This window comes from Somniosus microcephalus, chromosome 10 (assembly GCF_052327205.1).
Source record: "Somniosus microcephalus isolate GS21.2 chromosome 10, FLI_Smic_1.0, whole genome shotgun sequence".
NCBI lineage: Eukaryota > Metazoa > Chordata > Chondrichthyes > Squaliformes > Somniosidae > Somniosus > Somniosus microcephalus.
Genome location: NC_140996.1, coordinates 207,171,561 through 207,196,175, shown reverse-complemented (window position 1 = coordinate 207,196,175; position 24,615 = coordinate 207,171,561). Strand labels below are relative to the sequence as shown.

The window sequence follows — 24,615 nt, the reverse complement described above, 5'->3', positions numbered from 1 at the left end:
GGTGAGGTACATGATTGGAGTCTATTGTGTTTCTATTTTCACAAAGTACAGATGAGAAAGGCTAATTGGCCCAGCTAGTTCATCTTTCAATTAAAATCGACAGTCTCACACAGCATCAAGCTATCTTCTCAATGTTTCCAACACATTAGCCCCCATTATCCTATCTGGAAGACCATTCCCAGGGTCTGTAGCTGCCAGACTTTGCTTAGTCACATTTGGAGAAGTAGCTGGATGAAAACTTGCTTTATCAACTTACTATTTTGATATTACCAAGAGGCAGATTTCAGCAAACACAGTGGTGCTAGTAGCAACTGCTCTGCATGGTACCAACTTCGACCACAGTGTGGCTTGTTGCCATGCTCTCATTGGTGATCACACAGGAGTTTCCTGACATGTCAGGGTAAGGGGGGTCAGGAAAATTAAATCGTATTAATAGGTAGGCAGCTGTTTCTATGATTAATGCTGACTTGCAGTGCTTAACACTCAAGTACAGAAGTGTTATCATATATTCCATCAGCCATGTCTACTTGAAATTTAAAGGGAGGTTTTTACATCCCCCTTAAGGGTAGATAATGCATGAATTCATTCAAGCTTCAGGCATGGGCTTTAGTGCATATATATTATCTAATAGTTATACAATATATATAACGATAAGTAAAACTCCAATTCATTTAAACTTCGAAAACACAGATGTTAAAACGTGAACTGTGTATATCCTGGTTCCGTTTCTATTTTGTTATTGTTAACTGGTTAAAGTGTACGGTATCAGAATTCCGCTCCCTGACATAACCACCTAACAAGTACACTTGCAGCTACCTAAAATCATTCGGTATTAAAATGGGTCACAGTTTGTTTCTAAAGTTTAATGACAGATCTACCTCAAATGCTAACTGATATTTATAATGAGTTATAGTGTATAAACTATCCTTATACAATCTCATACAAAAATAATTTATTTTCTCATCAGTGTATCTTAGTATCAAAAATAGTAAGAAAAACACACAAGGAATTGCTGTTTATTCTTGCCACCGTCACTGTTTCCCTATTTCTATGTCAGTCGAACTGTCGAGGCCATCCGATAGGTACCCGCTGCCAAAGTTTTTTACTCTGTTTTCCACCTTGGTGAGCCTTTGTTTCAGCTTCAGTTGGGTGGCTTGGTACTCGGCCATGAGCCTGGCGAACCTAGTCTGCAGGCTGTCCAAGGAGGACTCCATTCTTTCCACTTTTTCTTCCAGATCTTTCGGATCTGCATCCGATTTTGCCGCCTCTTCATCTAACAGATTATCCTTCATCAGAATCTGACGTCCCTTTTCTTCCAGAATCTTTTTGGCATCTGGATATTCAGTCAGGGCTTCCATCAGGTCAACTTTAGACAAGCAGAAGAGATCGGAGTAGCCTATGCTCCGGATGTTGGCTGTCCGCCTGTTGCCTGCCTTACTGCCCTTTATGTTCAAGATGCTGATTTCTCCAAAGTAACTGCCATCACTCAGGACCACAAACTGAGTTACCCCATCATCAGCTACAACTGCCAGCTTGCCTTCTTTGATGATGTACATCTCTCTGCCAATGTCCCCCTTTCGGCAAATGTAATCTCCGGGACTGTACACTTGAGGCTGTAGCTTGAGCACCAACTCGATTAAGAGGCCGGCTTCACAATCCGAGAAGATCCGGACTTTCTTCAGCGTGTCCAAGTGGACATTGATGGCAATTTCAGCCTTTAGTTTGTCGGGTAGGTTTTTGAGGACCTCCTTCTCGTCCACACTCTTCTTGTTGATCCACAGGTAATCGAACCACTTGATGATCCTGGCCTCGAGATCTTTGCTCACTTTACGAAACTGCATGTACTGCTTGATGGAGTCAATTTTGGACTGGAACTCAGCTCGAGAGGCATTCATGTTTGAGATCATGGCGCCCACATTACCAACGATGGTAGCAAAGATTAGGACTCCCACCAGAAAGTCAATTACCACAAACAGATACTCCTCATCCTTGACTGGAGGAGGAGTTTCTCCAATGGTGGTCAAAGTCAAAGTGGACCAGTAAAGGCAGTAGATGTATTTCCTGCTAAGCCGCCCATATTCCGGATGGGATATGTTGGGATAGACCCAGGTGTCAATACCAAACCCAATCGATTTTGAAATCGCATAATAAATGCAGCCATTCCAGTGGATGATGATGAGGATGTACAAGACAAGATTTCCAATTCGAAATATGTTAGGGTAGTTGGTTCTGGTTTCCGTGCGATCAAAATATTCAAACATTCGGCTAAAGCGGAAGAGACGATTAAATCGTACCTCAGGGAAGTTAAATCCCAGCCTAAGGTACGCTAAATCTGTTGGTAAAAGGGAGAGTGTGTCCAGTTTAAACTGAGGCATCCTCATGTAATTCTCTCTCAATTTCTTTGCATCCTTAACCAGCAACCCCTGTTCAAGAAAACCTAGATAAAGAAGTGTAGTGTTAGTGAGCTGCACGACGTCCAAAACTTTAAAGCATAAGGTTCTCGAACTAGTGGGCCTGCAAGATCAACAGCTTTCTGATATGTTGAATCATTTCTAACTTACTAACAGTTTATTTTTGTTACTGTAGGCCAATAAAAGAAAATTTCCTGCACAGTTTTCCTTTAAATAGCTGACACACAGGACAGAGGGTCCTTGGGGGTGTATTAATAGTTGCAAAGAGTACTCCACGTGGAAAATGAAAAAAAAATGACTTTAAAGAGGTGTTTACCCTGCACTGGGGAGTTTTGGCAGTGTCAAAGGCCTTGGATGAGTTGTTCTGAAACCTAACCCGAAATACTGCTACAGAGGTAATTTTATCTGTAACTGATACATTTTAGAAATGAAAATAAAGTGCATCATAAGGTTATGACTACTTAATTGAAGAAATCTTTGTGGGTGTCATTTTTCTCAGTTAGTAGCATTCTTGCATTTCAACTAGAAAATCGTGGGTTCAAGCCTCACTCCAACATATTACAGGAAACTCTCGTTTAAATGGCACCTAAATATCCGGAATTCTCTATTAACCGGCAAAATTCATACTCCGGAAACACCTCAATAACCGTCAATGTTGCCGAGTCCGAGTCTCCCGCGGTGGCCGAGTTAGTCAGTGGGGGTAGTTCTCCAAACTGCCACTATTCGGCTTCTTGGCGCTGTCGGAAGTCCAATTACTGTATACTGCACATTTCTTGATTTAAAAATTTTTTTGTTTTGTTAAAAATAGCTTCAGTAGATAACCCTCTCCGTCATCTGGGATTTTTAATCAACCGGCACCATCCCGGTCCCGTCGGTGCCGGATACCAAAGAGTTTCCTGGTACTGTATGTAGGCTGCTGAACATAGGAACAGGAGAAGGCCATTCAGCCCCTCGAGTCTGTTCCACCATTCAGTTAGATCATGGCTGATCTCACTTAATTTCCTCCTCACTTCACTTGAGTGAACTCCTAGCAACAGGCCCAATAACTCGGTTGAACTATTAAACTAGGCTGACTCTGGATTCCAGCAGGGTTAGATCTCATCCAATTGGTCATGTAGATATCCCACAGCACCAGCCTCCTGCCAGGTCTGCATACAGATCTGAAAACTGACCTACATATCTCAACAGAACTGTTTGGGTAGACTGTGGGGACATTCAGCAGACACCTGGAGCAAATAATCTATCAACTGCACCTCCAGATGAATGGCTGAGAGAAGGCAGGTTACAAACCCATCCTCTCAATATTGGTATGAGGCATAGCATTGGAAGAGGGTGGCCGAAGGGGAGGAGATAATATCTTACAAAAATGGGAAAAGTAAACACACAGCTCATTAAAAAAAGGCTTGCTTACCCGTTCGAAATCTTACAATTGAATCCATAATGTAGATTGCATCTGATATGTAATCCAGCACCAGCCACATGGCAAGATTTTTTGTTTGAAGTTCATCAAAACAAGCTCTAGAATACAAGATGCAAAGTTCAATTTGACAATAAAGAAATAGCATATTCATTCTGATAGTAACTGTGATGCAGTGTAGTGTAGTATTAGCCATACATGGAAGATTGATGTTATGTATAGAATGGAGAACACCAACTGAAAATAACTGTTAATGATGTTTATTTTATTTTTTAAAGAACTACAATGTAAGAAGCCCAAAGGTCAGTTTAATACAATCCATTGAATCTACATTAAACCCATCCCCCCTGTGGTCACTGACCTACATTGGCTCCCGGTTAAGCAGCACCTCGATTTTAAAATTCTCATCCTTGTTTTCAAATTCCTCCATTGCCTCTGTAATCTCCTCCAGCCCTGAAACCCCCCAATATTCCTGCACTCCGCCAATTCGGACCTCTTGAGCATCCCTGATTTTAATTGCTCCACCATTGGTGGCCGTGCCTTCAGCTGCCAAGGCCCTAAGCTCTGGAATTCCCTCACTAAATCTCTCCATCTTTGAACTTCTCTTTCCTTATTTAAGACGCTCCTTAAAACCTACCTCTTTGACCAAGCTTTTGGTCATCTGCCCTAATGGCCCAGAAATTCGGGTCTCCACGGGTGAGTACGCACGGGTAAGCCCAATGGAAGTGCCGGTTTCCTGCATGCACTGCGCATGCACGGGAAACCGGCACTTCCGATCCCCTGAAAGAAGGGGTTCAGAGGTCGAACGCATGCGCCGGAGAGGCAGCGCGTGCGCATCGAAGTTACGTTTTTTTTGCAGGTTTTCCCGGAAAGGTAAGTCTCCAGAAGTTAGACATGTAAAAAGCAGTCAAAAGGCCTGCTTTTTACAAGGTAAGTGGTGAATTAATTAAAATTAAAACATTTTTTCCACAGGTTTATTATTTTTAAATACTTTAAAGAAAGGTAAGTTTATTTTTAGCCCTGTTAGAAAATAAAATTATTTTTTTCAAAAATTTAAATTATTGTTTAAAATAGTTATTTCATGTAATTTATAGTTTATTTTAAAAATGTGATTTAAAAAAAAATTTACTTGAAGATTTAGTGATGTTTTGGGGCTTATAGTATTTATAAGTTTGACAGGTCTTCCTGTCAAACTTATGAATGAAGCATTCCCTGCTACCATTGGCACTCCATGGCCCACATGATCCCAGGGACGCCCCTGGGATACGCAAGCACTGTGCGCCGGCAGTTGGAGAAGGCCCAGGATCGGAATCCCACGCGGGCCCACAACTCAACGGCCGGCGCGGTAGGTAAGTGCAGGTCGGGGGCTTGCACCCGCGGGAAGCCTCCGACCCGAATTTCTGGGCCAATATCTTTTTATGTGGCTCGATGTCAAATTTTGTTTGATAACACTCCTGTGAAGCGCCTTGGGATGTTTTACTATGTTTGGAGGGTACGAGTCTAGGTGGGGTAAAGGAACAAAGAGATCTAGGAGTAAAATACACAAATCACTAAAAGCTGCGACACAGGTTAGCAAGGCCATAAAAAAAGCAAACCAAGGACTAGGGTTTATTTCTAGAGGGATAGAATTGAAAAGTAGGGAAGTTATGCTAAACCTGTATCGAACCTTGGTTGGACCACACTTAGAGTACTGCGTACAGTTCTGGTCGCCATATTATAAAAAGGATACAGAGACACTGGAGAAGGTGCAGAGAAGATTTACAAGGATGATACCAGGAATGCGAGGGTATACACATCAGGAAAGGATGAACAGGCTGGGTCTCTTTTCTCCTGAAAAAAGAAGGCTATAGGGTAATCTAATAGAGGTCTTTAAAATTCTGAAAAATTGGTAGAGTGGATACAGAGAGAATGTTTCCACTTGTGGGGAAGAGCATAACTAGAGGCCATCAATATAAGATAGTCACCAAGAAATCCAATAGGGAATTCAGAAGAAACTTCTTTACCCAAAGAGTGGTAAGAATGTGGAACTCGCTACCACAGGGAGTGGTTGAAGTGAATAGTATAGATGCATTTAAGGGGAGGCTGGACAAGCGCATGAGGGAGAAGGGAATAGAGGGTTACGCTGACAGATTTAGATGAGGAAAGACGGGAGGAGGCTCGTGTGGAGAATAAACGCTGGCATGGACTGGTTGGGCCGAATGGCCTGTTTCTGTGCTGTATATCCTATGTAATGTAATCCTATGTAATGTAAAGGCGCTATATAAAAGTAAGTTGTTGTTGTTGTATGTCCAAAGTGTGAAGTGACACATAGGGCTGGATTTTGATACTGGAGGCTTGCAAGAGGCGGGACTACAACTTTTGGGGTTGTAGTCCCGCCTCCATCGAGTTGTGGCCAACCCACTCGATTTTCACTTGATTGACCTTGTTGAGCCCGCCCAGCGGGCTCAGCAGGCCAATTAAGGGCCACCCGGCAACAGGTGACGTCACAGATTGACATTTCATCTGTCAAGAGCTTTTGACAGATGAAATATCAGCATTTGACAGCTCTTTGAAGCTGTCAAACACTGACAATCTGTACTCCAAGTTGATTTCTTCCTCTCAGGCTGATTTAAAGATCTCTCCAGAACAGAAAGCTGAATGCTGCAACTTTTGACAGCTGGCGGCCATTCTGCTTTCTGTGCCGGTGCAATGAGGGACTCCCGAGACCTGAAGGAAGGAAGGCTGTAAAGGTAAGTACATGTAAGTAGAACTTCTTTAAACACTTTACACACACCAAACACACTTACCTCTGCACTCATGCACCCATCACTCACCTGAACACCGGACATCTCGAACCCTCCAAGCCCTTCAGTCCGACGGTCCTCCTCGCTAACTTGGCGTGGTTTGGAGCCGTCGGGAATCTCACACTTCAGGGATAAAAATAGGGATTAGGCTAAAAACTGCCTGTTAACTACCTGTTAACAGGCAGTTAATTGGCACTAATCCTCGTCCCGCCTCAGGGAGGCGGGTCCCAGCACAGGTCGGGTACCCGCCTCCTTTGAACCGGGCATGGAGGTGGGTTGGGGCGGGATGGGTTTGTGCCCCCGATTTCACGATTTTATACCCCCACACGCCTCTAATCCCGCTTCCACGGCCCAATGAAAATCCTGCCCAGTGGGTTAGCTTTTCTTTTAAGCCTGGGGTCTTGATTCACATTCAACATAGGTTGCTAGGAGGAAAGTTTCCTCCAGCTGGTTCTAAGCACCCTACGTAAAATGAATTTGGCTACTTTCAAGTTAGTTCCAGTTGACGTGGATACAAAGCATTGAATTATTAAGCTATCATCTTCTTAGAATCATAGGGTGAAAAATTGGGTGAGTAGTGCCACCTGTTAGCGTCTAAAGAGGCAGTCAGCCACTGGCTGCGCCTCCTGTGATATTCAGCAGGGGCGCTAATTGTGGCGTTAGCCATTTGCGCTGCGCCGCCACCGATGACGTCATCAGTGCGCGCAGCGCCCCATTCGTGCCCCGTTCGCGATATTTGGTAGCGAACGCCGCAGTTGCGCCGTTTGCTACCCGCGCCCGGTTCACGGGGCCTTACTGTGCCGGCAGCAGCGCAAGTTAAGGTGGAGGTGCGGGGCGGCCGCCTTTTTCGGCGGCCGCCTGCCAGCACCTCCGTCCCCGGCCTCCTGACCACCCCCCCCCACGGCATTGCCGGCTGTTTCCCGAGAGCCCAGCACTTCTCCTTGGTGCCGGGCTCGTTTGCCGGCACTCACGAGCGGGGATCGCGCTGTTGCAGGCCCCTCCCCCTTAACAATAGGAGGAAGGCCTGCAGTACCGCAGCGCGCCGTGCCGCAGCGTGTGGCGCTGCGGCACGTTGCGCTGCGATATTCAGTTTCAGCGCCCTAAGAGGGACGCGGAGCGCCTCGAGCCTCGCCCCGTGTCCCTCGAGGGGCAATGGAACTGAATATCTGACGATCGCTAAAGCCTCGAACGCTGCGCTAAATCCTGCGCTCAGGCGACTTTTGCGCCCCAACCCAATTTCTAGGCCATAGAGTCATAACGGCACAGAAGGAGGCCATTTGGCCCATCGAGTCTGTGCCGGCTCTCTGTCGAGCAATCCAGTCAGTCCCATTCCCCCGCTCTACCCCCATAACCCTGCAAGTTTATTTCCCTCAAGTGCCTATCCAGTCTCCCCTTGAAAACATTGAGTGTCTCCGCTTCCACCACTTCTTGTTACCAAACAGTCCAAAAATCATCATATAAAACCTATGAATCTGTTTTAGCTACATCACCTGCAGTGAGATTCATTGAAGGTGGCAGGTTAATGGTGAGGAGTAACGGTGTCAGCCTCAGTGCAACAGTTGGAGCTAATTCCAAGAATCTGATACATATCTAGCACTGGAGCCACTTTAAACCTACAATACATATATATCAACATGAGCTCAACACTTGAGGCCAGTAAACTTAATGGGCTGGAATTTGTTGGATTGGGGCATCACGTTGCATGCCCAGTTAGTTAGACTTATCCCGCACCCTTCAGTTCAATTTTTTTGTCCTGTAAGTTGCTGGAAGTCTGAGCTGATAACGGCACGGCGCAGGCAACAGGGCATCTGGGACCTTGGTGAAAGACGGGACCAATAGTCCTTATCCAATGAGATTTAAGGATTGAGAAATAAACTGAGAAGTAGGGTGAATTAGAGTGGATGAATTTGATGTTAAATCAGGCGCAGAAAGAGAAATAAAGTCCAAAGATGTGCGGGTTAGGATGATTGGCTATGATAAATTGACCCTTAGTGTTAGGGGGATTAAATACGTGGGGTTACGGGGATAGGGTGGGATATGTGTTGGTGTAGGGGTTATGGGGATCGGGTGGGATATGTGTCGGTGCAGGCTCGATGGGCCGAAATGGCCTCTATCTGCACTGTGGGGTTTCTGTGATTCTGTGATTCTGTGAAAGAGAGAGAAAGAAAGATTAATAGAGAAAAAAAAGTCAGAAAGGAAAACTAAGATAAAAATGTAAAAATTTAACATTTTAAAAATCTCCAACAACAATTCACTACCTGAAGGAATGAGACACCACACTTTTAATTGTTCACTTTGTGCGTCAGCGAGGTTGATTAGCAGTCATTAACAATTATCACATCGTTAAAAGGGTACTTACGCTATTAATTACTAGACTTTACTTTCTGTGGCAAGTGTAATGGACAATTAATGTGCAAATACACCAACTTCATGAAATTACGGGGAGGTTAAGGACGACTTTTCATGAAGCTAATCGTCCAGCAACTTGTGAAGATTCGCAATTCACGGGGTATCTCATCCTCGCCACAAGTTGCTGGCCAATTTTCACATTAATAATGGCGAGCGTCCTTCACACAATGTTATTTTTTTCCAGTAACTTCTGGCCCAAGAATTTTTAGAACTAGGGAAAGGCCATTTATTACCTTTCCATAGAACAATCCTACTCACCTCGCTATATCCCTCAATCCTTTTTTTCTCCAGAAGACAATCTAATTGTCTAATACAGACCACTGCCACTTGAACTCACTTATATTGTTTGCTTTAACAGCCTTTCCTGACTCACATAGGTAGATACAATCTGCGTGGAGCCACGTTGTAGAGCATGCAATGCTGAATGCCCCGGTTTCCTCTGAAATCTAGAGCTCCAGTACTGGACCACAGTGGACCCCCTATTAAAAGAAAGATGATTCCCGAGTATGAAAGATTGCAGCAATCATTGGAGACTGTGCCATGCAGCCTTCAGCTAGTGGGGAGGAGTCCACTGTATTGATAGGCGATATCGAAACATTGCAGACTGCCACCGAGTGGCAGCTGTGTATCAGAGTACCCTCCACTGTCCCCAACCACAGCCAAGACTTTACAACCAATTGTTGCATCTCTTGACTGCTTCCACAGTTGCCTTGGGCTCCAATATGCAACAGATTCTCTCCTCCTCCTTGCCTGGATTGCTAAATGCATAGGGAGAGCCACTGATAGTAACTTTGACAAACTCATTACTGCCACCGGGTCTGCTGTCACATAGATCAGTTCAAATGCTGAGGTCAAGCTAAGTTGCAGGGATGCATGGAACATGCATGGATGTTGTTGCTGTTTCTCAGGATGACAACGTCTCCAGATCCTCTAGCAATCCTTGTCTAATGACTGCAAATGTGTGAGAAAGTGGGCAGGCCCTGCCACTGTGTACTTGGTGCAGCCTGCGACTAGGTCAGTTCAGGAGCCTGCACACAAAGGTTGAGGATCATTTCAATCCTCAGAGCCTCACATGGGCACACAGCAGCCTGTGACCTCACATGCACTTACCACTGGGGGAGCATGTAGAAGAAGCACAACATGAGGTTCCAGAACACAGCAATTAACACTCTGTCACTAAAGGAAAGCACCACAATGGAAAACAATAGTTAAGGCTTAAGTTGTACCATGTCCAGAGAGTGTTTTTGTTACGGTGTTGCATACAGCATGAACAGGTGACATGAATGTGTTTCCCTAAATTACAACAGTGACTATACTTCAAGTACTTAATTAGCTGTGAAAGGTGATATATAAATGCCAGGTGTTCAATTTGGTTGTCCATTATAAGGTGAAGGCAATAAGGGTGAGGGTGCGTGTTTTGAGGAGTGGAGGGTAATTAGAAAAAGATATAATTTAGAGAGCCTGTCAACTGACTAGCAGTTGGCAAAGGTAGCTCTACTGCTGGAGGCTCAGCCTCCTCAGTCTCCTTTACTTCATCTCCTTGCTAAATTAGGTACAACTCTATTTCAACCATAGTCAACACATATGCTGTTCGTCTCACAAGTACAGGTAAGTCTGCCTCGGTTTGTATATGCAGTTGGGAAAGGACACACCGAGGGTCAGAAATAGGAATGTGGCTGCAAGCCGGAGAGGCTCCTGGGTGTGGGCATTGGGGCCTTCTGCTGCTCTCCGAGGCCCAACATTTATCTGGTTCAGGGAGGGAAATTTTGGACTCACCAACAACATCAATAACAACAAAAGTTGAATTTATATTATGCCTTTAACATAGAACCAGGGGCCACAGCCTCAGGATAAAGGGTAGGCCATTCAGGACTGAGATGAGAAAAAATGTCTTCACACAGAGGGTGGTGAATCTTTGGAATTCTCTACCCCAGAGGGCTGTGGAGGCTTGGTCATTGGGTATATTCAAAACAGAAGTCGATAGATTTCTGACTAGTAAGGGCATCAAGGGATATGGCGATAGGGCCGGTGAATGGAGTTGAGGCAGAAGATCAGCCATGATCTCATTGAATGGCGGAGCAGGCTCGAAGGGCCGAATGGCCTACTCCTGCTCCTATTTCTTATGTTCTTATAAAAACTCCCAAAGTGCTTTACAGAAGCCTAAATAAGAAATGAACACCGAGCCAAAGAAGGAGATATTAGGAGGGGTGACCAAAGCTTGGTCAAAGAGATGGGTTTTAAGGAGGGTCTTTAAAGGAGTAGAGGGATGTGGCAAGGAGGAGGGTTTAGGGAGGGAATTTCAGAGTGTGGGGCCTAGGTGACTGAGGAATGGCTGCCAATGGTGAGGTGAAGGGAGGAGGGGTGCACAAGAGGTCAGAGTCAGAGGAACAGGAGAGGGCGTTTCAGAGATAGGGAGGGGCAAGTCTATGAAGACATTTAAAAACAAGGGTGAGAATTTTAAATTGGAGGACTGGGAGCCAATGTACATCAGCAGGATGAGGTGATGGACAAACAGGATTCAGTGTGGGATAGGAAACAGACAGCAGAGATTTGGATCAGTGGAAGTTTAGAGAGGCTGGAAGATGGGAGACTGGTCAGGAGAGCATTGGGATAGTAAATCTGGAGGTAACAAAGGCATGGATGAGGGTTTCAGTGGCAGATGGATTGAGGTAGGGGCAGAGACAGGCAATGTTTAGGACATAGAAGTAGGCTGTCTTTGTGATGGAGAATATGGGGGGTCGGTAGCTCTGCTCAGGGTCAAATAGGATGTCAAGGTTGCAAACAGTGTGGTTCAACTTGGGACAGTGGCCAGGGAGAGAGACGGAATCAATGGCAAAGGTACGGAGTTTGTGGTGGGGCCAAAGGCAATGACTTCAGTCTTAATTAGAGGAAATTGCAGCTCACGCAATACTGAAGAAGAAGTCTGACCGCACAGAGGCAGTGGAGGGGTCAAGAAAGGTGGTGGAAAGGTAAAGCTGGGTGTCATCAGCGTACATCTGGAAGCTGATCCTATGTTTGTGGCTGATGTCATCAACAGGCAACATGTACATGAGGAAGAGGAAGGGACCAAGGATTGATCCTTGGGGACACTGGCGGTAATGGTTTGGGGGTAGAAAGAGAAGGTGGACAAGGGAATGGGGGAAGCAGTAGAGGCAGCTAAATGCATGGTCTTAAATGGTGAAAAAGAAGTCAATGAGCTCCTTATTTTTGAAGGTAAGGGTGTAGGGGGCAGGGGAGAGCAAGGCCCGATAGCACTTGATGTGGACTGGCTAGCCAGATCTGGGAGCTGAGCCAGTTGTGCTGTCAATAAGCGCTAGTCTGTGTCCCTTGGTCTTAAGGGAGCAAAGATGGGGCCCATACCAGATGGAAGTACCAGAATTAGACAGTTTTTATAGTAATCTGGGATGTTATGATTAAGGTTATCCACCAGGTGGTGCTGTAGCCAATGCTGCTACTAAGGTCAGAGGTTTGCTTCCTGTTAAGGTCAGAGGTTTGCTTCCTGCATAGGTCAGCACAAGGTGGAATGCCAGGATGCTGATGCAGGCTGTCTGTAAACGTGTTTCCCAGTTGTTAATAAAGTACTCATGTCAATTCTACGATATTGCCTCTTTGAATCCTTGTTCCACTTAATGGATTTATCAGATTTGGCGATGAGGCAACTTAAGGACCCTGCATAAAGAAAAGACTGCCGGGACGTTTAAACAACAAAATCATGAGCTAAAGTTAGCTACAAGCTGGAAGAGAGCATGGCTGGCACAGTAGGAACGGTTTCCGCTTTTGATATTCAAGCACAAACCTGGGAATAATACTGTGAAGTGTTGGGTTATTTTTTCGAAGCAAATGAAATAAATGATGCCAGAAAAAGGAAAGCCATTCTGCTTAGTTCAGTGGGAAGCCAAACCTACAGTTTGATGAAAAATCTGCTCAGTCCTGAAAAGCCTGGAGACAAATCATTTGTTGAATTAGTGGCTTTGCTAAAAGAACATTTCAACCCTAAGCCTAGTGAGATTGTACAGCGGTTCAAGTTTAATTCAAGGAACAGGAAAGAGGAAGAGAGCGTAATGGACTATGTAGCGGTGTTGCGTAAATTGGCACAAGATTGCAATTATGGGAACAACCTGAAGGAAATGCTGCGAGATAGGCTAGTTTGCGGAATTATGGACAACCGAATGCAGCGTAGATTATTATCCGAGACTGGGCTTACTTATGAAAAAGCATTGGAACTTGCTCAAGCCATAGAGACAGCGAACTGAGATGTAAAAGAAATACAGGGTTCAGACAGGGCTAATGCTACGCAAGTTGCAGGTCAGGCTGTTGTGCACAAGTTGAACATGCATCAGAAACCACAACGTGAGCATGTGCAGGCATGTTATAGATGCAAGGGCGATCACCTGGCAAGTGAATGCCGGTTTCTGGAGGAAAAGTGCTACAAGTGTGGGAAACAAGGACACATAAAACGAGCTTACAGGGCGAAATCACCTGTGGAGGAATCCAAACCAAAAGGGGGAGGACAGCAAAACCAAGGGAGAGAAGTGAAAAAACATGGAGCACACCACATCAGCGGGGAAGCTGAGGAAGAAGAGGACATGTTCATAATGTATAGCATGTTAGAGAACATTCCAAAAGTGGCTCCTATCACATTGCAACTGACAGTAAATGACTCTAAGGTGAACATTGAAGTGGATACAGGGTGCGGCGTGACCATAATGAACAAGGCAGAGTACTCAAAATTGTGGAACCGTGCAAAAGTTCCAGAGTTAAAGCCTTGCTCCCTGCATCTTAAAACATATACAGGTGAACGAGTAGCGACATTAGGTACAGCTAAGGTAACTGTGCAACACAGGGACACGGTGGAACAGCTACCTGCAGTTATAGTATCGGGTACCGGACCAAACCTGTTAGGTCGGAGCTGGATAAAAGAACTTAAATTAGACTGGGGAGCAGTACATCAAATAGATGCGGGCAAACAGTTGACTTTGCAAGAAGTGTTGAGTGAACATGAGAGTGTGTTCAAGGAGGAACTTGACACATTTAATGGCCCCCCAGCTAAGATTTATGTAGACAAGGAGGCACCGCCAAGGTTTTTTAAACAACGACCTGTGCCTTATGCCATGAAGCCAAAGGTGGAGGCTGAGCTTGACCGTCTATTGCGAGAGAACATACTGGAGCCGGTGAAATGTTCGGAATGGGCAGCTCCCATAGTACCTGTGTTAAAACCGGACAATTCGGTAAGACTCTGTGGAGACTATAAATTGACTGTCAATCGGGTGTCCAAACTAGAGCAGTATCCTATTCCCAAAACAGAGGATCTCTTTGCAAACCTGGCTGGAGGAAAGAAATTCACAAAGTTGAATATGAGTCATGCCTACTTGCAGATTACACTGGATGACGAATCAAAGAAGTATATTCCCATAAATACACACAAGGGCTTGTTTACATATAACTGCTTACCGTTTGATGTCTCATCTAATCCAGCTATCTTCCAGAGGACAATCAAAGGTGTACTGCAAGGGATTCCACATGTTTCCATCTATCTGGATGACATTCTGGTGACGGGAAGAACTGACCAGGAGTATCTGAGCACACTGAGAGAGGTACTACAGAGATTGGAGAGGGCAGGGTTCCGGCTCAAGAGGAGTAAGTGCACTTTCCTGGGGAATGAGGCAGTGTTCCTGGGACACAGAGTGGACGCCACTGGGCTCCATCCACTCAAGGAGAAGGTACAAGCACTGCAGGACGCCCCTGCTCCTACAAATGTGGCTGAGTTAAAAGCTTACCTGGGACTGCTGAACTATTATAACAGGTTTTTACCAAACTTGTCAACTGTGTTAGCACCTCTTCACAAACTAATGTGCAAGGAGACACAGTGGCAGTGGAGAGAGGAGCAGGGGGTTTCATTTGAACAGTCCAAGAAACTGCTGCTGTCGTCGAATGTGCTGGTTCACTACAATGCAGAGAAAGACATCATTCTCTCTTATGACGCTTCACCTTACGGGGTGGGGGCAGTTCTTTCACACTGCATGGAAGATGGAACTGCAAGACCAATAGGGTTTATGTCCCGAACTCTAACACCAGCGGAAAAAAACTATTCCCAGTTAGACAAAGAGGGGTTTGCAGTAATGTTTGGGTTACAGAGGTTCCACAAGTACATATATGGCAGGAAGTTCACCATATGCACCGATCATAAACCCCTTCTCTCTCTTTTCAACGAAATGAATGCAGTTCCACAGATGGTGTCACCCTGGATCCAGAGGTGGGCAGTGACGTTGAGGGCATATGAGTATGTCATCGTCTACAAGGCGGGCAAGTACCATGGGAACGCAGATGCCTTGAGCCGTCTTCCACTGCCAGGCACACCTATCCGTGCAGCTCCAGAGGACAGAGTTTTGATGTTGGAGGACACTGACATGGCACTTGTGACTGCAGAGCAAGTAAGAACATGGACAGGTAAAGATCCAGTACTGTCTAGAGTTCGAGAATATGTGGTGAGGGGATGGCCACAGCATCCGGAAGGGGCTGACTTCACACCCTACAGTGTCAAACAGAGCTGAGTGTGCAGGATGGTTGCGTGTTGTGGGGAGCACGAGTGATTATTCCACATCCAGCACGACATTCTATCCTAGAGAAACTACATCAGTATCATCCTGGGGTCTCACGTATGAAAGCCTTGGCTAGGAGTTATTTGTGGTGGCCAAAGCTAGATGAGGAGATAAAAAATCTAGTCAAGACATGCAGCACTTGTCAGGAACACCGGAAGGCACCAGCAGCGGCTCCTCTCCACCCCTGGGAGTGGCCAGATAAACCATGGAGAAGATTGCACTTAGATTATGTGGGTCCATTCATGGGGAAGATGTTCCTCATAATCATTGAGGCACATTCCAAATGGATGGATGTTTATCCTGTAAATTCTGCTTCTGCCACTACTGCTATAGACTGCCTGCGTCAGAGCTTTAGTAATCAAGGGCTACTGGAGATCGTGGTGAGTGACAATGCCACTTGTTTTGTGAGTACAGAGACAAAAGAGTTCTTGAGAAAAAATGGCATAGTGCAGGTGACCTCGGCTCCATATCATCCGTCCTCGAATGGACTTGCGGAGAGAGCCGTACAAACATTTAAGGAAATGATGAAAAAAAGTGCAGAAGGGAGTTTAGCAGCCAAAGTGTCACGGGTTCTGTTCAGCTACAGAATAACACCTCAATCCACAACAGGACTCTCTCCTGCTGAGATGTTATTAGGTCGTAGACTACGCCCCACTCTTGACCTTGTCCACCCAGACCTAAAAAGGAAAATGGAAAATAGACAAAACAAACAAAAAGAGAACCATGACAAAAGAACAAAGAGCCGAAGTTTTGGAGAAGGAGATGCGATCCTTACCAGGAATTTCAGTTATGGACCAAAGTGGTTTCCTGGCTTCATAGACTCAATGACAGATCCAGTATCATACAAGGTCATGTTGGGAGATGGTACGGTAGTACGCAGACATGTAGATCAGATACTTCCCAGACAAGGGGAAATTGAAATGAAGGTTCCAGATGCAATGACTGAAGACAGGGTTGCCCCCAGTTATCCAAGTGCATCTGTGGTGCCACCACCAGGGACAGAGATAATTCCACAGGAACCTATCCGTCAAGAGGAAACCATCGTTGTAGAGTCAGATACTCTGAGCACTGCTCAGGAGCAGCTGGTGGCTTCATCACAAACAAGCAGGGACTTTACTGTTAGACGTTCACAAAGGACTCGCAAGCCACCAGAGAGATTGATACTGAAACATAGAAACATAGAAACATAGAAGATAGGAGCAGGAATAGGCCATTTGACCCTTCGAGCCTGCTCCGCCATTCAATGAGATCATGGCTGATCATCCAAATTCAGTACCCTGTCCCTGCTTTCTCCCCATATCCCTTGATCCCTTTATCCTTAAGAAATATATCCAACTCTTTCTTGAATATATTTAATGAACTGGCTTCCACCGCCCTCTGTGGCAGAGAATTCCACAGGTTCACCACTCTCTGGGTGAAGAAATTCCTCCTCATTTCAGTCCTAAATGGCTTACCCCTTATCGTTAGACTATGACCCCTGGTTCTGGACTCCCCGGCCATCAGAAACATCCTTCCTGCATCTAGTCTGTCCAGGCCTGACAGAATTTTATAGGTTTCGATGAGATCCCCTCTCAATCTTCTAAACTCCAGTGAGCATAAGCCCAATCGACACAATCTCTCCTCATACGTCATTCCTGCCATCCCAGGTATCAGCCTGGTGAATCTTCGCTGCACTCCTTCCATGGCAAGAACGTCCTTCCTCAGGTAAGGCGACCAAAACTGCACACAATACTCAAGGTGTGGTCTCACCAAGGCCCTGTACAACTGTAGCAAGACATCCTTGTTCCTGTACTCGAATCCTCTTGCTACGAAGGCCAACATACCATTTGCCTTCTTAACCGCCTGCTGCACCTGCATGCTTACCTTCAGCGACTGGTGCACAAGAACACCCAGGTCTCTTTGCACTTCCCCTTCTCCCAATCTATTGCCATTCAAATAATAATCTGCCTTCCTGTTTTTGCCACCAAAGTGGATAACCTCACATTTATCCACATTATAGTGCATTTGCCATGTTTCTGCCCAATCACCCAACCTGTCCAAATCATACTGGAGTTTCACAACATCCTCCTCACAGCTTACCCTCCCACCCAGCTTTGTGTCGTCTGCAAATTTGGAGATATTACATCCAATTCCCTCGTCCAGATCATTAATATATATTGTGAACAGCTGGGGTCCTAGGACCGATCCTTGCGGTACCCCACTAGTCACTGCCTGCCACTCGGAAAATGACCCGTTTATTCCAACTCTTTGCTTTCTGTCTGCCAACCAGTTCTCTATCCAATTCAATACCTTGCCCCCAATGCCATGTGCCTTAATTTTGCACGCTAATCTCTTATGTGGGACCTTATCAAAAGCCTTCTGAAAGTCCAAATACACCACATCCACTGGTTCTCCCTTATCTATTTTACCAGTTAGATTCATCAAGTATGGAACATGATGAATGGAGACTCCTTATGTGACCCTCAGGGATGGTTGTTTGTTAAGAAATTCATACTGAAATCTTAAGGGGGGAGGGATATAGTAATCCGGGATGTTATGATTAAGGTTATCCACCAGGTGGTGCTGTAGCCAATGCTGCTACTAAGGTCAGAGGTTTGCTTCCTGTTAAGGTCAGAGGTTTGCTTCCTGCATAGGTCAGCACAAGGTGGAATGCCAGGATGCTGATGCAGGCTGTCTGTAAACGTGTTTCCCAGTTGTTAATAAAGTACTCATGTCAATTCTACGATAGCGCCTCTTTGAGTCCTTGTTCCACTTAATGGATTTATCAGTTTTACTGGGGACTGGGTATCAAAGGTGGAGGTGAGGGAGTGGTTGAGCAAATTGACAGCTGCAGGAGTATCATAGCAAATGGAGGGCCAAAGGCCATTAGGAGTTTGAAAGTGTTTGAGAGTGACTTGGAGGAGAGTTTTTTTTCCCAGGGGCAGATACTGAATGAAGTGGGGTTGGATGGGTTAGGGGAATGTGGAAGGTGAGAGATACAAGGAAATGGTGAGAGATGGCCTCGGCAGTGATCAACACCCCGGGAGATGGTAATATGAAGGTTGTGGATCTGAATATGAGCAGGAGAGTTTTTAGGGAAAGAGGTTTAAGGAGGGCGGTGAAATCTTAACATAAAACAAAATGCAAAATTTCAAGTGTAATGTTTCACACGTCACACAAGCAATTAAAAAACAAAAGAGAAATTGCAATTTGTAAGAACAGATGAAAAAGTAAACATAATACTTAATGGGCTGGGTTTTGTCAGTGTGGGCCGGCTGGGGCGTGTCAGGTGGAAATCGTGTCAGGACCCCGACTCCTAAGTGAAGTGTTGAAAAAGTAAAATTTGCCCCTAATTGGGCAATTGATTTCCTGCGTGTGGGAACCACTGGCCCATTGAATCTTTTCATACAGAAAGTCGCCTCCAATGACGTAATCAATGCTGCTACATTTAAGGCCTGCAAGCAGCCTTGCTTCTTCTGGAGACTGTAAAGGCTCTGTAAATTGTATGAAGGAGTTGATTTCCCGACAATGTCAACGATCAAGCAAAAGTGTGCTCCTCGGTTTGATGAGCCCTCCCTCCAAGCTCTGGGGTATGGAGCCAGCTGTAATAAGGAGGTGCTGTTCCCTTCCTCAGGGAGAAAAAAGCCACCCCAGCAGAAAAAAGCTGTGTGGCTGCAAGTGGCCCAGGAGGTCAGCTCCATTTCAATGAGCCGCAGAACCTGGCTGCAGTGCAGGAAGAGGTTTCATGACCTTCTCCGCACAGGAAAAGTGAGTATGACTTTCCCATCACCCTCAATCTGATCCCCATCGCCTCTCCTCGCCAGCACTCTGCTTTGCCAACCTCTTCCTCCACAATCCACTTGACACTTACATCCCTGCACCCTTACCCATTCCCTCTCTCTCTAAGGTCATATTCACTTAACTATTTGACCATGCAGCCCTCACATTCCCTATCACTGTGATGCAATGACAACAACAACTTACAACACACAGGGAGGGTCCTTTGCATCCTTCTAAGCATCTATGCTATGGATTCTCTACACTCACTCCTTCATTCTCACTCAAACTCCACTTGTGTCCCTCATTGCAGGAAAAGAGAGCCCACAATAAGAGGGAAAGAGCCATGACAGGAGGAGGGCCACCCTCAGTAGCCCAGCTCACCCCCTGGGAGGAGGCGGCCCTGGAAATCGCTGGGATCGAGGACGATACCCAAGTGGGGGACGGACAGACGGGCGCATCACAGCAAGCTGGTGACAGAATAGTTTGGCATCTCTCTCATTCACATTGCATGAGTCACTGATACTGAATCTGATGCTCCAACAGATTGACTTATCATCTGCACTATTCAATGTGCATGTAACCTTGACCTCACATCTCTACCTCTTTCCTTTACTCCCCCACAGGACCATCGACAGCCCCCGTCCCCACTGTCCAGGAGGAAGAGCCTGAGCTTCCAGACTCTTCAGAGGAAGCTGCAACCTCTGAGGACTCAGCGTCAGCAGAATTCAGCGCACCCAGCACCAGGGCAGACACTCACACCTCGGTGGGACCTTCACGAGGTGGAGAGGTGTTGGCACCTGGTGTATCACAATGCACAAGTAAGCATCAGCAGATGGTGGAGACAGGAACAGCAGTGGAGAGTCCTCGTCGGAGGGCACAGGACTCTCCCAGCTCAGCTCAGCTGCATGTCGACCCTGTGCCTCCGGGTCCATCCAGAAGGAGAGCAGTGCTGGAACTCCAGGAATAGGTGCAGGAGTCTCTGGCAGGTTTTGTCACCAGAGTCGTTGCGAGTGTGGAGCGAATGGAGGAGTCCATCGTGAACATGAGCAGAGCATTTGTGGAGTCATTGGCGCATGAACGCATCACTGTGGAAAGGATGGAAACCTCCATGGAAAGGATGGCTAACTCCATGGTAAGGCTGGCTACCGTAGAGGAGAGGATGGCTACGGTAGGGGGGAGGATGGCTACGGCCATGGAGGATCTTAGTCGCCAGGGTATGGAAGACATGGTAATTGTTCAGACTAAATGACATCTCTTGAGGAGCGATGGTCAGTTACTGAGCATACAAACCAGACCTTCATGGAAGTCCTCTGGAGTAGGACTTCCAGTGCAGAAACAGGTCCTCATGGCCCCCCTGCAGTGCAGCAAGGTGCTGTCAAGCCACTTGCTAGCTCTGAAGTGGGGCTGACCCATGAGAGGGATGTTGGTGGCAGACAACAAGGAAAGGGGGACTCCTCTCCAAGCGCTCACACGATAATGCCACTGCAAAGCCCTCGGTCAGAGCCCCACCAGAGTCCTTACCCAACTGAGATGGGGCGTCTCAGCCCCTGCACAGCCGCAGGAGCAGCAGACTGATGTCAAGCCCTCACAGGTTCGCAACCCCAGAGGATGCCTCAGAAATCAGTATTTGTAGGGAAATGGTGTTAGGAAAATTGATGGGACTGAAGGCCGATAAATCCCCAGGGCCTGATAATCTACATCCCAGGGTACTTAAGGAAGTGACCCTAGAAATAGTAGATGCAATGCTGGTCATCTTCCAGAACTCGATAGACTCTGGAACAGTACCCATGGATTGGAGGGTAGCTAATGTTACCGCACTATTCAAAAAAGGTGGTAGAGAAAAAACGGGGAATTATAGACCGGTAAGCCTGACATCGGTAGTGGGGAAAATGCTAGAGTCTATTATAAAAGATGTAATAGCAGAGCACTTGGAAAGCAGTGACAGGATCGGACAAAGTCAACATGGATTTACAAAAGGTAAATCATGCTTGAATAATCTACTGGAATTTTTTGAGGATGTAACTGGTAAAATAGATAAGGGAGAACCAGTGGATGTGATGTATTTGGACTTTCAGAAGGTTTCGATAAGGTCCCACATAAGAGATTAGCGTGCAAAATTAAGGCACATGGGATTGGGGGCAAGGTATTTGTAATGTATGTAATGTATATATACCTTAAGGGAGAGAACTACTTTTTACAGCTCCTGTATACTGTAGTACCGGCAGTGCCCACACCTGTATATAAACCCTGAGTAGTGATCTGTACAGTTAGTTCTAGAGTAACCCTCATTCAGTAAACACCTGTTGATCGTTCCCTGCAGTCTGTTGTCTGATTATTGAAGGACACAACATTAAGATACACGGATATAACAGTATTGACTTGGATAGAGAACTGGTTGGCGGACAGAAAGCAAAGAGTTGGAATAAACGGGTCATTTTCTGAGTGGCAGGCAGTGACTAGTGGGGTACCGCAAGGATCGGTCCTAGGACCCCAGCTGTTCACAATATATATTAATGATCTGGACGAGGGAATTAGATGTAATATCTCCAAATTTGCAGACAACACAAAGCTGGGTGGGAGGGTAAGCTGTGAGGAGGATGTCGTGAAACTCCAGTACGATTTGGACATGTTGGGTGATTGGGCAGAAACATGGCAAATGCACTATAATGTGGATAAATGTGAGGTTATCCACTTTGGTGGCAAAAACAGGAAGGCAGATTATTATTTGAATGGCAATAGATTGGGAGAAGGGGAAGTGCAAAGAGACCTGGGTGTTCTTGTGCACCAGTCGCTGAAGGTAAGCATGCAGGTGCAGCAGGCGGTTAAGAAGGCAAATGGTATGTTGGCCTTCGTAGCAAGAGGATTCGAGTACAGGAACAAGGATGTCTTGCTGCAGTTGTACAGGGCCTTGGTGAGACCGCACCTTGAGTATTGTGTGCAGTTTTGGTCGCCTTACCTGAGGAAGGACGTTCTTGCCATGGAAGGAGTGCAGCGAAGATTCACCAGGCTGATACCTGGGATGGCAGGAATGACGTATGAGGAGAGATTGTGTCGATTGGGCTTATACTCACTGGAGTTTAGAAGATTGAGAGGGGATCTCATCGAAACCTATAAAATTCTGTCAGGCCTGGACAGACTAGATGCAGGAAGGATGTTTCTAATGGCCGGGGAGTCCAGAACCAGGGGTCATAGTCTAAGGATAAGGGGTAAGCCATTTAGGACTGAAATGAGGAGGAATTTCTTCACCCAGAGAGTGGTGAACCTGTGGAATTCTCTGCCACAGAGGGCGGTGGAGGCCAGTTCATTAAATATATTCAAGAAAGAGTTGGATATATTTCTTAAGGCTAAAGGGATCAAGGGATATGGGGAGAAGGCAGGGACAGGGTACTGAATTTGGATGATCAGCCATGATCTCATTAATGGCGGAGCAGGCTCGAAGGGCCGAATGGCCTACTCCTGCTCCTATCTTCTATGTTTCTATGGGGGAGAAATTCGGTGAGTAGCGCCACCTGTTAGCGCCTAAAGAGGCAGTCAGTGGCTGTAGCAGCACTGGCTGCATCTCCGGCGATATTCAGTAGGGGTGCTAATGGTGGCGTTAGGCATTTGCGCTGCGCCGCCACTGATGACGTCATCAGTATGCGCAGCGCCCCATTCGTGCCCCGTTCGCGATATTTGGTAGCGAACGCCGCAGTTGCGCCGCTCGCTACCCGCGCCCGGTTCACGGGGCCTTACTGTGCCGGCAGCGGCGCAAGTTAAGGTGGAGGTGCGGGGCGGCCGCTTTTTCGGCGGCCGCCTGCCAGCACCTCCGTCCCCAGCCTCCTAACCGCCCCCCCCGTGGCATTGCCGGCTGTTTCCCGAGAGCCCTGCACTTCTCCTTGGTGCCGGGCTCATTTGCCGGCACTCGCGATCGGGGATCGCGCTGTTGCAGGCACCTCCCCCTTAACAGTGGGAGGAAGGCCTGCAGTACCGCAGCATACCGTGCCGCAGCGTGTGGCGCTGCGGCATGTTGCGCTGCGATAATCAGTTTCAGCGCCCTAAGAGGGACGCGGAGCGCCTCGAGCCTCGCCCCGTCTCCCTTGAGGGGCACTGAAACTGAATTTCTGGCGATCGGTATCACTCCGATCGCTGCGCTAAATCCTGCGCTCAGGCGACTTTTGCGCCACTTTGGCGCCCCAACCCAATTTCTAGGCCTATGTTTCTAAAGGCATTGAGACAGGAGCAGCAAGAAAGTGAGCAAGGGGCCTCCACACCTGCTGAAGCCACAGGGGAAGCACTACATAGGAGCAGGCATAAGAGGAAGATAAAGCACAAGTAGTCACAAGGGTAGTCACTTGGGTGCTATGATGTTTTGTATTTGGACCAGCCATCATTGTCATTGTATTCTTCTTCTCTCTTGGGCAGTCCCTCGGAACCGAGGATGGCTTGCTTCCACACTAAAAAAGAATTCGCAGGTGATTGATGAGTCCAATGCGGGACCTACAGTCTCTGTCACATGTGGGGCAGACGGTGGTTGAAGGGGCGGGTGGGTGTGTGCTCCTTGCGCTGCCTGCGCTTGGCTTCCGCTTGTTCCCAGCGAAGAGACTCGAGGTATTCAGTGCCTTCCTGGATGCTTCTCCTCCACTTTGTGCTGTCTTGGGCCAGGGATTCCCAGGTGTCGGTGGGGATGTTACACTTTTTCAAGGAGGCTTTGAGGGTATCCTTGAAGCCTTTCCTCTGCCCACCTGGGGCTTTCTTGCCATGCCGGATCTCCGAGTAGAGCGCTTGTTTTGGGAGTCTCGTATCGGGCATGTGGACAAGGTGACCCGTCCATCGAAGCTGATTGCGCATGGTCAAAGCTTCGATGCTGGGGATGTTGGCCTGAGCAAGAACATTGATGTTGGTGCACCTATTTTGCCAATGGATTTGCAGGATCTTACGGAGGCAGCGTTGGTGGTACCTCTCCAGTGCTTTGAGGTGCCTGCTGTACATGGTCCATGCCTCTGAGGCATACAGCAGGGCGGGTATCACTGCTGCTCTGTAGACCATGAGCTTAGTGCCAGGTTTGAGGTCCTGGTCTTCAAACACTCTCTTCCTCAGGCGACCGAAGGCTGCACTGGCACACTGAAGGCAGTGTTGGACTTCGTCGTGGACGTCTGCCCTTGTTGACAGTAGGCACCCGAGGTATGGAAAGTGGTTCACGTTGTCCATGGCCTTGTCGTGGATTTTGATAATCGGGGGGCAGTACTGTGTGGTGGGGC

The 24,615-nt window shown here is 46.8% G+C and overlaps 1 protein-coding gene across 1 annotated transcript in view; it reads right to left on the bottom strand.

Moving 5' to 3' along the window:
• Positions 1-937: 937 nt before the first annotated feature.
• The window catches only part of cnga3a (cyclic nucleotide gated channel subunit alpha 3a), a 65,090-nt gene continuing 41,412 nt past the window's right edge, over positions 938-24,615 (bottom strand). Inside the window, exons 5-6 of the mRNA XM_085999538.1 lie at positions 3,823-3,929; positions 938-2,437 (exon numbers count right to left, since the gene is read on the bottom strand). Of these exons, the coding sequence (XP_085855664.1) occupies positions 1,032-2,437; positions 3,823-3,929 (1,513 nt within the window). The 3' untranslated portion in view covers positions 938-1,031. The remainder of the gene's footprint in view (positions 2,438-3,822; positions 3,930-24,615) is intronic.